The following is a 12,479-nucleotide window of genomic DNA, read 5'->3' as shown; positions in this document are numbered from 1 at the left end:
TTCTTCAGGTCCTTTCTGGCTATCCTGTATCCCTCCACTGCTCTGTCTGAATCCTGTTTCCTCAACCTTATGTAAGCCTCCTTCTTCCTCTTTGCCAGACATTCAACCTCTCTCGTCAACCAAGGCTCCTTCACACGACCATTTCTTTCCTGCCTGACAGGTACATACATATCAAGTACACGTCGTATCTGTTCCTTGAAAAAGTTCCACATTTCCACGACATCCTTCCCTGACAGCCTATGCTCCCTACGTATGCTCCTCTAATCCTGCCTTACAGCATCGTAATTTCCCTTCCCCCAATTATAAAATCTACCTTGTTGTGCGCACCTATCTCTCTCCATAACCAAGGTGAAAGTCACAGAATTGTGGTCACCATCACCAAAATGTTCACCCACTAACAAGCCCATCACTTGTCCCGGTTCATTATCGAGTACCAAATCCAAAATGGCCTCCCCTCTGATCGGACAATCTACATACTGTGTTAGAAAAGCTTCCTGGACACACTGCACAAAACCGCCCCATCCAATCTACTTGATCTAAAGAGCTTCCAATCAATATTTGGGAAGTTGAAATCGCCCATGACTACTGCCCTGTGGCTTCTGCACCTTTCCAAAATCTGTTTCTCCACACCTCTGCTGCTATTGGGGGGGCCTATAGTAAACACCCAACAAGATGACTGCACCTTTCCTATTTCTGACTTCAGCCCATACTATCTCTAAAGGCAGATCCCCCTCGAACTGCCTTTCTGCAGCTGTTATACTATTTCTAATTAGCAATGCCACCCCCCCCTCCTTTTTTACCACTCTCCCGAATCCTACTGAAACATCTGTAACCAGGAACCTCCAACAACCATTCCTGTCCCTCTTCTATCCACGTTTCCGTGATGGCCACAACATCGTAGTCCCAGGTACCTATCCATGCCTTAAGTTCACCGACCTTATTTCTGATACTCCTTGCGTTGAAGTATGCGCACTTGAACCCATCTCTGTGTCCGCAAATATTCCCTGTCAGTGATACCTTCTTCACAGCCTCCCCACACACTTGGACATCCTGACAAACAGCTAGCCTACTTGCTGGACTACAAGTTAGAATTGCTTCCTAACATCTCTCCTGAACGGTCTGGCCATTATTCTCAGACCGCCTTAGTTCTAGAATCCTCTATCAGTGGAAAGAGTTTATCTTTATCTACCCTGTCTTTTCCTGTTAATATCTTGAAGACTTCAATCTCTTAACTTTCTAAATTATAGAAAACAAAGGCCTAATTTATGCAATTCTTCATTGGCTGTAATGTGCTTTGAGATATCCGGTGGTTATGAAAGGCATTATATCATTACAAGTCTGTATTAATGAAAAATGATGCTTCCAGCAGTCCCCCACAATATCATTAGATTGTGGGTTGTGTTCTCGTGCCTAGAAAAGGCTTTGAATCAAAGAAGAGAAAGCAGCTGCTGCTGTTGAGTCAAGCAGATGTATTGCGAAGATTGCTGGCTTTCTTTAGGGGGCTCCAGGTTTCCTTACTGCTCACAGTAAGAAATGTTCTGACTTGGGCAGATGGTGCCATAGTGATAATAGCATCTTTTTTTATAATTTTTAATCCCATCCAGTATTATTGTGTCATCAACAAATTTGAAAATGTTGCATTTGGTTCCCTCATCCAGGTAATTGATACACATAGTAAATAACTGGGGTCCAAGCACTGACTGTTGCAGTATCCCAGTAGTCACTGCTTGCAAAAAGGAAAAAAGACCCATTTGTTCTTCTTTCTGTTTCCTGTTGTTAACTAATTCTGAATCCATGCCAATATATTACCCCCACCCCTTGCACTTCAACTTTGCCCACTAACCTCTTTTGAGGGACGTAATCAAAACCCATCTGAAAACGCAAATACATGACATTCGCTGGCTTTCACTTCACTATGCTACTAGTGGCACCCTCGTAAAACTCCAGTAAATTTGTTAAACATAATTTGTCTTTCATAAACCCGTGCTGGCTTTGCCCAGTCCTGTTAATGTTTTCCTGTTATCATGTATATTTTATAGCAGACTCGAGCATTTTCCCCCTTACTAATGTTAGGCTTACTTCAAGGGCAGTCAGTGACAGGCATCAGTAATGTCCATGTTCTATGAAAAAATAAAGGAAAGGAACCCTGTGAGAAGGGATTTCGACCATCCTCTTAATTGCTTATTGGGAAAAGCACTCCTAGTACAGGATAACAACTGGCAAGACCCAACAGAGGGCGCTTGACAAGCTGGCTATGGAAGAGATGTTTCTTTTTGTGGCAGAATCTAGATCTAAAGGTCACTGTTTAAAAATAATATATTCCTTTAAGACAGAGCATTAAGTATACGAGTTGGGAGGTCACATTGCAGCTGTACAGACATTGGTTAGGCCACTTTTGGAATACTGTGTGCAATTCTAGTCTCTCTCCTATAGGAAAGATGTTGTGAAACTTGAAAGGATTCAGAAAAGATTTACAAAGATGTTGCCAGGGTTGGAGGGTTCGAGCTATAGGGGGAGAGGCTGAATAGGCTGGGTCTGTTTTCCCTGGAGCATCGCAGGCTGAGGAGTGACCTTTTAGAGGTTTATAAAATCATGAGAGGCATGGATCGGGTAAACAGAGAAGGTAGTTTCCCTGGGGTGGGAGAGTCCAGAATCAGAGGGCATAGTTTTAGGGTGAGAGGGGAAAGATGTAAAAGGGATGTAAGGGGCAGCTTCTTCATGCAGATGGTGGTGTGTGTATAGAATGAGTTGCCAGAGAAAGTGGTGGAGGCTGGTACAACTACAACATTTCAGAAGGCATCTGGATGGAGATATGAATAGCGGGATATGGGCCAAGTGCTGACAAATGGGACTAGATTAATTTAGAATATCTGGTCGGCATGGATGAGTTGGACTGAAGGACCTGTTTCCAAGCTGTGCATCTCTATGACTTGATGACAGATAAAGAGATGAATTGCCACAGTGGGTTGCAAATCTTTTGGCATCCTCTTCCTGAAAAGGCAATGGATGGGAAGCAGGGTCCTTGAATATTTTTAAGGCAGAGGTAGGTAGAATCTTGATCAGTAAGGGGATGAAAACCTATATGGGGATAGGCAAGAACATGGAGACAAGGTTACAGTCAGATCAGCCATGACCTCCTTGCGTGGCAGAGCAGACTAAAGTGGACAAATGACCTATCCCCCCATTTAATTCCATTCCATATTAAAATAAAACAATGAACTATGATGCTAGAGATCTGAAACAAAAACAGAAATTGCTGGAGAAACTCAGCAGACCTTGCAGCATCTGTCAATAGAAAGCAAAGTTAATGTTTCAAGTCCATTTGAATCAGTTCTGATGAAGAGTCTCTGGACTCAAAACATTAACTCTGCTTTCTACTGACAGACGCTGCAAGATCCATTAAGTTTCTCCAGCAATTTCTGTTTGTTACATTCCATATTGTCTTGCTAAGTGGAAATCACAAGTGAAAAAATGCATCTAAATCCCAGTCCAGACCAGAGGTTGGTGAAGGGACTCCCAAGGGCCAAAGGTGAGAGAGAGAGAAGGCAGCAAGTGGCTTTCCTTGTTGTATTATTGGGCTGAGAGAAATTATTTTGTCCCTCTGTGATCACAGTAATCAGATTCATGGAGATCTTGGCCTCCAATTCACACCACTGTTATCATGGATGGTTTGCACTATGAAGCACAATCGGTGAATTAAACCAATTAAGAGGGTAAATAATAGTGCAACATAAAAGGTCATTTGGCCAATCAAGGCAATTGTGTCTAATGATAGATCAACTACTGTTTGCTCTGAACTGCTGAACAATTGCTGTATAATGTGACTTGGTTTTTTTTTATAAATGAGTCTTTTTCTGCAAATGCAGCGTACTGGTCTTGCACAGTTTTCCTGTTCTGCAAAGATTGTGTTCCAACTGGAAGCCTTGTTGTAGCTAGAGAATCACAAATGATCTATATACAGTCTTGTTTTTACTCTGCAGGTTTGACGAGTTTGATGATGCAATCGATGAAGCAATACATGAAGACATACAGGAGGCAGAGGGCAAAGGTCATTGTCACACGTCAGTCTTTTCACCTCTTGATTCTCTTCTCACCAATATCCTTCATTCATTACCTTGTGTTTGGAAATTTATTTCTGACTTTCCCCTTCTTACCCTTTTCATGTGAGTAAATCGGGTGCTGGTTTCTTTTTAAGTCAGGTCACTGTTATTCATAAGGCAGAACATATTGGCGAGAATGGGCACTGAGTGCATACTTGCATCCTAAATGCACTATCTCTCCAAAGACATAATTGTCTATGAATAGGCCATGTGTGACCATTGATGTTCAGCTAATTCACAGTATTAACGATTGAGAACTGAAAATCCAAAGGCAAAGTTTTGTTTGAAGATTTTCTCAAGCTGGTCCATGCGTTCTAATTGTATTGAAAGAAGGCATCCTTACTAGATATTGGGCATTTGTTCTGCTGTCTGGGAATTTCAGAATAACAAGAAGTCATTTTCAGAATAAATGTTATCCATTTAGGCCTGAAGTGAGGACTAATTTCTTCACTGAGTGATGGACCTTTAGCATACTGTACCCAAGAGAGCTGCAGGTGTCCCGTCATGGTGTATTCAAGATAATGATTACTAATTTCTTGGGCAGTAAGGGTAAGGTGGGAAAGTGAGGCTGAGGTAGAATATCAGGCATTATCCTATTGAATGGTGAGGGGACTCTGGGAAGGAGATGACATAGATAAGAATTTAAATAAATTTAGCAGATCTAGGTTTGAACTTGCTGTTCTCCTGAATCATAAGAGTGTTGTGACACCTTCACTGTTCCAAAGAGCCAGTACTGTACTGTTCTATGTTTAATTCTTCCCTATTATCTTCAAACCGTAGCTTAAGTCTATCTAACCACGAATGTTTGACATTTTGTAATCCCTCGTATTTTTTCAACCTCAGTAGAACTTTGGGCTTTGGCCCTTAGGGGATAAAATGATTCCATTTTGAGCAAGTGCACATTGCTTAATGGTAATTTGAATTTTATTCCTGTGATTGTTTCAGCAAAATCTGTTGAAGTCCCACAGGTAAGAAAACTCCATTCCTCACTCAGGACTTAATTATTTTTGACTTTGGGTGCTTTTTGTTTTGCATTTTAATCCATTAGGTGCTGGACGAGGCAAAGATATGGCAAATATCACTGGACAGTCCTTAGGGAAAGATATCTCTACTATACTCGCAGGGTCTAAAGAGAGCAAGCGACCAACACGTGAAGCTGCCTGTAGACGCAAGAAAAGGCGAAGACTTAATGATCTTGACAGTGATAGCACCCTTGAAGAAGATGAGAGTGAGGAGGAGTTCAGGATAAGTGAAAGGTGAGGATAATTTCTTTCTTTCTCTTTTGATTTCCATACACACAAACCTAAAACTCTACGTGGCTGAGGCAAATAGTTCAGTTGCTTTTAAAGAGAATCTGGGTGAGATTACATGGAGAGAACGGGAAATAGAAAGGTGATGCTGAAAGGATGAGTTGAAGTAGTTGGAATGGGAAGAGCTTCATCTGCATTAGGAGCACCACCACTGTCTGGAAAACAAACAGTCTTTGGTCTATATTATCTATATATTCCCATTCTGCATATTTTCGATCCCTTTCCTTTGGAGACAGCTCAAAAGTACCACTAGCCCCTAGTGTATACACTTAGTAACTGTTCTTTAGGCATCTAACACCATCTTGAAAGTTAATTGCAGCAGTACCATGGGGTAAGGCTTAACCTTGGTCTCAGCAATTTAGAATGTGTAACAAATACAGCCGTGCAAGCATTGTCAATGTACACTTAGAGCAAAGGGATAAAGGGAAGGTCTAATAATAATCATATACAAAATTATAATTGGTTTTGATGGAATACATAAATTGTTTCTATTGGCAAGAGGGTCAACAATCAGGACACGCGTTTAAATTACTTGACAAAAAGAAAGATGACTTTTTTTAACATGTGACTACTGTCTCAAAAAGATGTCACAAGCATATAGTGGGCCTTCTTAGCTCCTAATCTTGAGGCTGACAAGCCAGGAATTTGACCTTGGATGACTAGGAACTTGCCCACCCCACTCCTCCCTAGTCCTACCTGTCCACGGCCATATAATCTCTGAGGAGGAGCAAAAAAAATAAAAAACCAGGCCCAAGAGAAAACACCTCTTTTGGATAGCTCTCCATCAACTTCTGATGCAATTGAAGCCAGTCCAGGAACCACATTTCATCTGTTTTCTCTACAATGCTATCCCAGCCCACTCACTCTTGAAGGAACAACATTTAATTGTGTATCTATCTGAGCATGGTCAAAGCTTTTCCAAATTTGGTGAATTGGTTTTGAATCTGATATAGAATTATGCCGTACTAATTTCACAAGGTCAGTCACTGTTAAGTAGTAAATATGCCACGAGTGAAGGGTGAACTTTTGAGATCAAGAAGAACTAAAACAGCACTAACTAGAACCATCAGATATAATGTCAGGAGTAGAGGAAATAGCAGGAGTATACATGTGGTCCTGTCATTCAGTAGCATCATGTTTGAACTTTTACATTTTCTACAGGTTTAAAAGAATGTTGCCTGCTTTAGAAAATATTTAGTCATGAAGGAAAGCTAGATCGGCAAGGGTTGTTCTGATTCAGAACAGATCTAATTGGAGCGTGTGAAATTATAAGGGGGTGTGGATAAACTGTGGTTAGAAATAGGACTCCCTGGGTTGAGGGCCCAGGGAGCATAGATTTAATGCAAAGAGTATGAGTTTAATGGGGATTCTAGATGTTTGTTTTTCATAGAGGGTAGTGGGGTATGGAACTCACTGCCTGAAAATGTGGGAGAAGCAGAAACATTCAGCATTCACTTGAAGTGCCTATAAGGTACAGTGCTACCGACTAAGTGCTGGAAGGTGGGATCAGGCTGTGGAGCTGCTGGCAACTGTTCTACACACAATAAACTGAATGATCTCCTTCCATGGTGTAAATTTCTATGATCACTGCTACTTCTCACCCTGGTAGATTCTTAGTATGCAAGGCGGCAAAATGTTAATAGTGTTAGGCAGGAATACAGATTTCACTTTACAGTCAGATTTTATTGAATGGTGGAGCAAGCTCCAGAGCTCAAATGACTTATTTCTACTTGTTCATATATTTAAAATGTTGCATGGAGTAGTAATAAGAAAAGTGTTGGGAAATATAGAATGAGGGAATGTAATGCTGAAGTTAATGAGTGCAATTTAGGAGGGACATCAGGAAGCACTTTGAGTCACATCACTGGAATTCTCTTTAGAAGCATCCAGCTATTCGTGCTTTTCAGATTTAGATGGATTAGTTGAATAAGGGTATTCAAGGATATTAATAAAGTTGAGTTATGCATTAGCTGAAAATGTGTTGCTGGAACAGCGCAGCAGGTCAGACAGCATCCAGGGAACAGGAGAATCGACGTTTCGGGCATAAGCCCTTCTTCAGGCTTATGCCCGAAATGTCGATTCTCCTGTTCCCTGGATGCTGTCTGACCTGCTGCGCTGTTCCAGCAACACATTTCCAGCATCTGCAGACCTCACTTTCTCCTCTGAGTTATGCATTAGCCAGGATCTAATTGACTGGCCACTAGGCATAAAGGGGCGAATGACCTACTCTTGGTTTTGAGGTAGATTACCTGTTTTGGGCTGTTAGATCAGAAATTGGAGATTTTCTAAACAATCTAATCACCTCTGAAGCAGTTGGGACTTGAACTTCAGGAGTAGGGATAATACCTGCCTGAAAGGTAGAGACATTATCACTTGGGAGTCCTGTAGCAAGAGAGTGAAATGAGGCTACTGAAACAGAATTTACCTTGAACCCTAAGAGGTTTCTCCTTTCATTATTCTGGGTATTAACACAGGATGTAGCAGTAGATGGCCAATATCTTTTTCATGAGCTGTTCTGTCTCAAGGCAAATATTATTTTTGAAAAATAAACAGTAGTTAGAAAGTGCTGACACTTTATGTCCACATGCCAATTCAATTTTCATGTATTCACATTCTTTGATATCTTTTGTGGTAGCTAATGTCACTTAAAAGAACATATGTGACAGAGCAAGCCAGCGATGAACCACAGTTAATCACTTTTAAAAAAAAAAATAACATTTGCCCATTTAGCAGTGAAGAAGAATTTGAGATCTCTGACAGAGATAGTGAGGCAGACCCTGCCTCAAATGACGACGAGGGTTTTGAGGTTCGGCGAGGGAGGCACCGGAAATACGTGGAGCCAATGAGGAGGAGTTGGCGGTTGAGAGGAAGACAAGTCAAGAGATATTCGGATGAGGATGAAGAGGATGAAGAGGAGCATGGAGGTAAAAAGGGTTTTACGATTTGGTTGTGACCCCCACTATTCTGAAGTTGCTGAGTTTGGAATTCTCAGTTCCAGCATGCATGAGGCTATGTTTTATCAAGAACAACGGTACATTCTTAGAATGCCTTTCACACCTTAGACCTAAGGTTAACTATGGTGTTTTGACTCCAACCCAGCTGAGATATTAATGAACTTGTTACAGACTGGAGGCTTTCAAGTGTTTCAATGCTTTGTATCAGATCAATCAACATTTATATTTCTAGTTTGTCTAATTTTTATGTTGCAGTGCAGTGTTGTAAGAGGTTTTAAAAGATCGGAATAAACTAACACTTCAAGCTATAGTTATAGATTCGTAGATGTGTACAGCACGGAAACAGATCCTTCAATCCAACTTGTCCCTGCCAACCAGATATTCTAAATAGATCTAGTCCCATTTCCCAGCACTTGGCCCATATCCCTCTAAACCCTTCTTATTCATTTACCTATCCAGATCCCTTCTAAATGTTGTAATAGCATCACAACATCCTCTTGCAGCTCATTTCATATATGCACCACTGTTTGCATGAAAATAATTGCCCCTTAGATCCCTTTTAAATCTTTTCCCTCTCACCTTAAACCTTTGTCATCTAGTTCTGGACTCCCCCAGCTGGGGAAAAGACCCTGTGTATTTATCCTATCCATGTCCCTTATGTTTTTATAAACCTCCTAGAAGGTCACCCCTCTAGGGAAAATAGCCCCAGCCTATTCAGACTCTCCCTATTGCTCAAACCCTCCAAAACTGGCAACATCCTTGTAAATCTTTTCTGAACCCTTTTCAAGTTTCACAATATTCTTCCTATAGCAGGGAGACCAGAATTGCACATAATATTTCAAAAGTGGTCTAACCAATGTCCTGCATAGCTACAGCATGACCTCCCAACTCCTATACTCAATACACTGACCAATAGTTCTGGAAATTTGAGTCCTTCTACCATAATATTGAGATGCTTGTTTCATGACTGCAAGCGACACTGGCTTTATGTCAAGTACCTTGAATTGTGCCACTGTTGTATTTCCGGTAACACAGTCTAAGGGACCAAGCTTGCAGTCAGGTTATCATGGTTACTGCTTTCAAATGTTTTGGCTTTAAGTTTTTTTTGCTTGGTAGAAGACTAGATTAAAAAAATCAGTGGGAGTTAAATAGGTAGAATGGCATTAATTGCTACTCAACAAGTTACATTTATGTAGCACCTCTGCAGAAAATATCCCAAAACACTTTGTAAGAGTGCCATCAAACAGAGTTTGATTCTAATCTGCATAAGGAGATAATAGAAAGGTGACTGAAAGCTTGGTCAAAATGGTGCATTTTGGCAGTGGCTAATTTCACATGAAGTCTTGAGATGGGACTGGGATGTCATGGTTGGTTTAAGGATGCATGGGAGGAGACGGGCAAAGTTTGGTTCGAAAGAATCAGTGAATACTTCTGAAGATGTGATCTCAACAGGACCTGCAAATCCAGGCAATGGACAGTGTGTTAAAGGTTTTCTTTCAGAGAACATGTTAAACAAGAACCTGTAATACCCCATAGACAGAAGCTGAAAAAAAAACCCAGAGCCATTATTTTGAAGAGAATTTTTTTTTTCCCCTGGTGTTCTAGTCAACAATTATCCCTCAGTCCGAAATCACTGAAAACTGGTTCATCCAAATATTATAGCATTACTGTTTTAAGGAACTTGGCTGATCGCAAATGGACTGCTATACTTCCTACGTTACTGCATCTTCAAAAGTCCATAATTAGCCCAGAAACACTGAATGTTCCAAGGTTGTGAAAGGAACTGTGCAAATGTGTCTTCTTTCTTTCATCTGATCAAGCTCCCAAAAACATACTAAGTGGTAATTTGCACCAATTGGAACTTCAGTGGGCATGGCCCATCTGTAATAAAATCACAAAGTTCTACAAAACTCAGCAGGTCTGGCTGACCTGGAGAGAGAAACAGAGTTAACATTTCAAATACAATGACTTATTTGGAACTCTAGCCTGGTGTGAAACCAAAGTTTAAAATTTCCTTTTGCTGTCTGATGGAGTCACTTTGGAATCCTATAGAGCTTTGTATTCTCCTGTTAGATGTGTTTAAAACTAACAAAAGCATGGCATCTTTCTCAACATGAAGATTTTGCCTGCAGATAACTGACATTTATGCATGGAGGGCATTGATATTGGTTGGACTGCAATTAGTATTATGACTGAGAGCTGAATCACAGTTCTGTATAGTTCGTGGCACATAGTGTGTAACAGATCTGTTATTCTACATCCGAAGTTTTTTCCTTGAATTAAAATTGATCAACATTAGTGCAAAGGCATGGGCTTTGAATCCAGGTTCATCTACAGTAAATTTTCATTTCAAGTCTACCAGTTATTGAGTTATGTCTCATAATATAAAAAGTCTTCCACCTCTCATCTGAGGTTCTCGTGCTTGAAGAGTGCTTAGTTTATTAACAAGTATCTTCTCCTCTACAGAGAGTGAAGGGTCAAGTTGTTACAGTGACATATTAGACATGAGGAGGAGGCGATCAAAGCGGAACCAGGCTAAAAAAGTGAACTACAGGGAAGATTCTGAATCTGAGAAATCTATGAAAAGTGGTGCGAGTAGAAAGGAAAGACTTAGGGGACGAAAGCGTAGACTGTACATTACAGCAAGCGATGGTAAGAAAATGGTTCTCCATCTGCCGTATAATTCATTTCTTCAACATTGTAAAGGCCCTGATGCAATTGCAAACCCTTTGCATTTTCTGTAAAAATCCCACATTATTCTAGAAGTATCCAACCTGTATGCATTCAACTCACCCCAGTTTCAAGGCTATCCAACTAGCCTTTAAAGCAGCTTCCTTCTAACTTGCAGTTGAGTTCTCATTTCTGTTAGAATTTGTGGATTTGAATGCATTTTTTAAAAATATTATTTATTGATAAATGCATTTTTCTTTAAATTTTTCTTTATTCTTGCTAGGTATATATTTGTTGACCATCCTTATTTGCTCTTGAGCAGAGTGTTGCTTTTCAGAAGGCAGTTAAGAGTCAAACACATTGCTGTGGGTCTTGGCTCACATGTCAGCCAGACCTACAGTAGAATTCTTTCCCCAAAGTAAATTACTGAACAATTCGATTTTGACAACAGTCAACATTAGTAATGGTATCTGTGAAACTAATACTAGCTTTCAACTCCAGATTTAGAATCGATTTCATATTCTGCCAGATTCCATGGTGGAATTTAAACCCATGCCCCCAGAGCATTAACTTTGGTCTCTCTGTCACAGAATCCCATAGAATCCCTACAGATAAGCCATTGAAGATCATCCCACCCTATCCCTGTAACCCCTCACTTTCCATAGTTAGCCGACCATGCCTGCACATCCCTGGAGACTATGGGACAATTTAGCATGGCTGATCCTGCCAATCTGCACACTTTTGGACTATGGGAAGAAACCATAGCATCCAGCAGAAACCCATGCAGACATAAGGAGAACGTGAAACCTCCATGCAGTCATCCAAGGCTGGAATCATATCCAGGTCCTATCATTGTGAGGCAGCAGTGCTAACCACTGTGCTGCCAATAAACTACCAGTCTATACAACCAATTGAAGGAGATTACCAACTCCCCCAAAGTTGCTCTGCACTCTGCAGTTCTGTTTTGGGTTCCCAGGCTTTTGCTACTGGGCCTTCTTGGATTGCTTCCGGTTAAATTGGAGGGGCTCACTGGCCTAAATCTCTCTGCTCCTCCTTCCTGTGTAACACAACTTGTAAACACTGGTCTTGAAGACTGTATTACTAGCGTGGTACAAGGACTGAGGAAATCTTCTTAAGGTCTGAGAGGGACTTTGGTTGGGAGAGGACGCATCTGGTTTTATCGCTGTTGGTACCAACAACATTGATAGAATGTAGTACTGGAAGAATTTCAGCAGTTAGGGACCTCCTTATTTTGGACTATTACCTGAGCCACTGGCAAAATAGAGTCCTAGAGTCATAGAGATGTACAGCATGGAAACAGACCCTTCGGTCCAATCTGTCCACGCCAACCAGATATCCCAACCCAATCTAGTCCCATCTGCCAGCACCCGGCCCATGTCCCTCCAAATCTTTCCTATTCATATACCCATCCAAATGCCTCTTAA

At 40.9% G+C, this 12,479-nt stretch overlaps 1 protein-coding gene across 2 annotated transcripts in view; it reads left to right on the top strand.

The window, feature by feature from the left end:
* The window catches only part of rsf1a (remodeling and spacing factor 1a), a 113,157-nt gene that overhangs the window by 88,911 nt on the left and 11,767 nt on the right, over positions 1-12,479 (top strand). Inside the window, exons 12-15 of one of the 2 annotated variants that reach the window (XM_043692489.1) lie at positions 3,981-4,048; positions 5,149-5,356; positions 8,141-8,334; positions 10,831-11,016. In XM_043692489.1, the coding sequence (XP_043548424.1) occupies positions 3,981-4,048; positions 5,149-5,356; positions 8,141-8,334; positions 10,831-11,016 (656 nt within the window). The remainder of the gene's footprint in view (positions 1-3,980; positions 4,049-5,148; positions 5,357-8,140; positions 8,335-10,830; positions 11,017-12,479) is intronic. The other variant, XM_043692490.1, reaches the window with a different exon arrangement.

Source organism: Chiloscyllium plagiosum, chromosome 6 (assembly GCF_004010195.1).
Source record: "Chiloscyllium plagiosum isolate BGI_BamShark_2017 chromosome 6, ASM401019v2, whole genome shotgun sequence".
NCBI lineage: Eukaryota > Metazoa > Chordata > Chondrichthyes > Orectolobiformes > Hemiscylliidae > Chiloscyllium > Chiloscyllium plagiosum.
The sequence above is the reverse complement of the archived record's forward strand: the minus strand, read 5'-3'. Positions and strand labels throughout refer to the sequence as shown.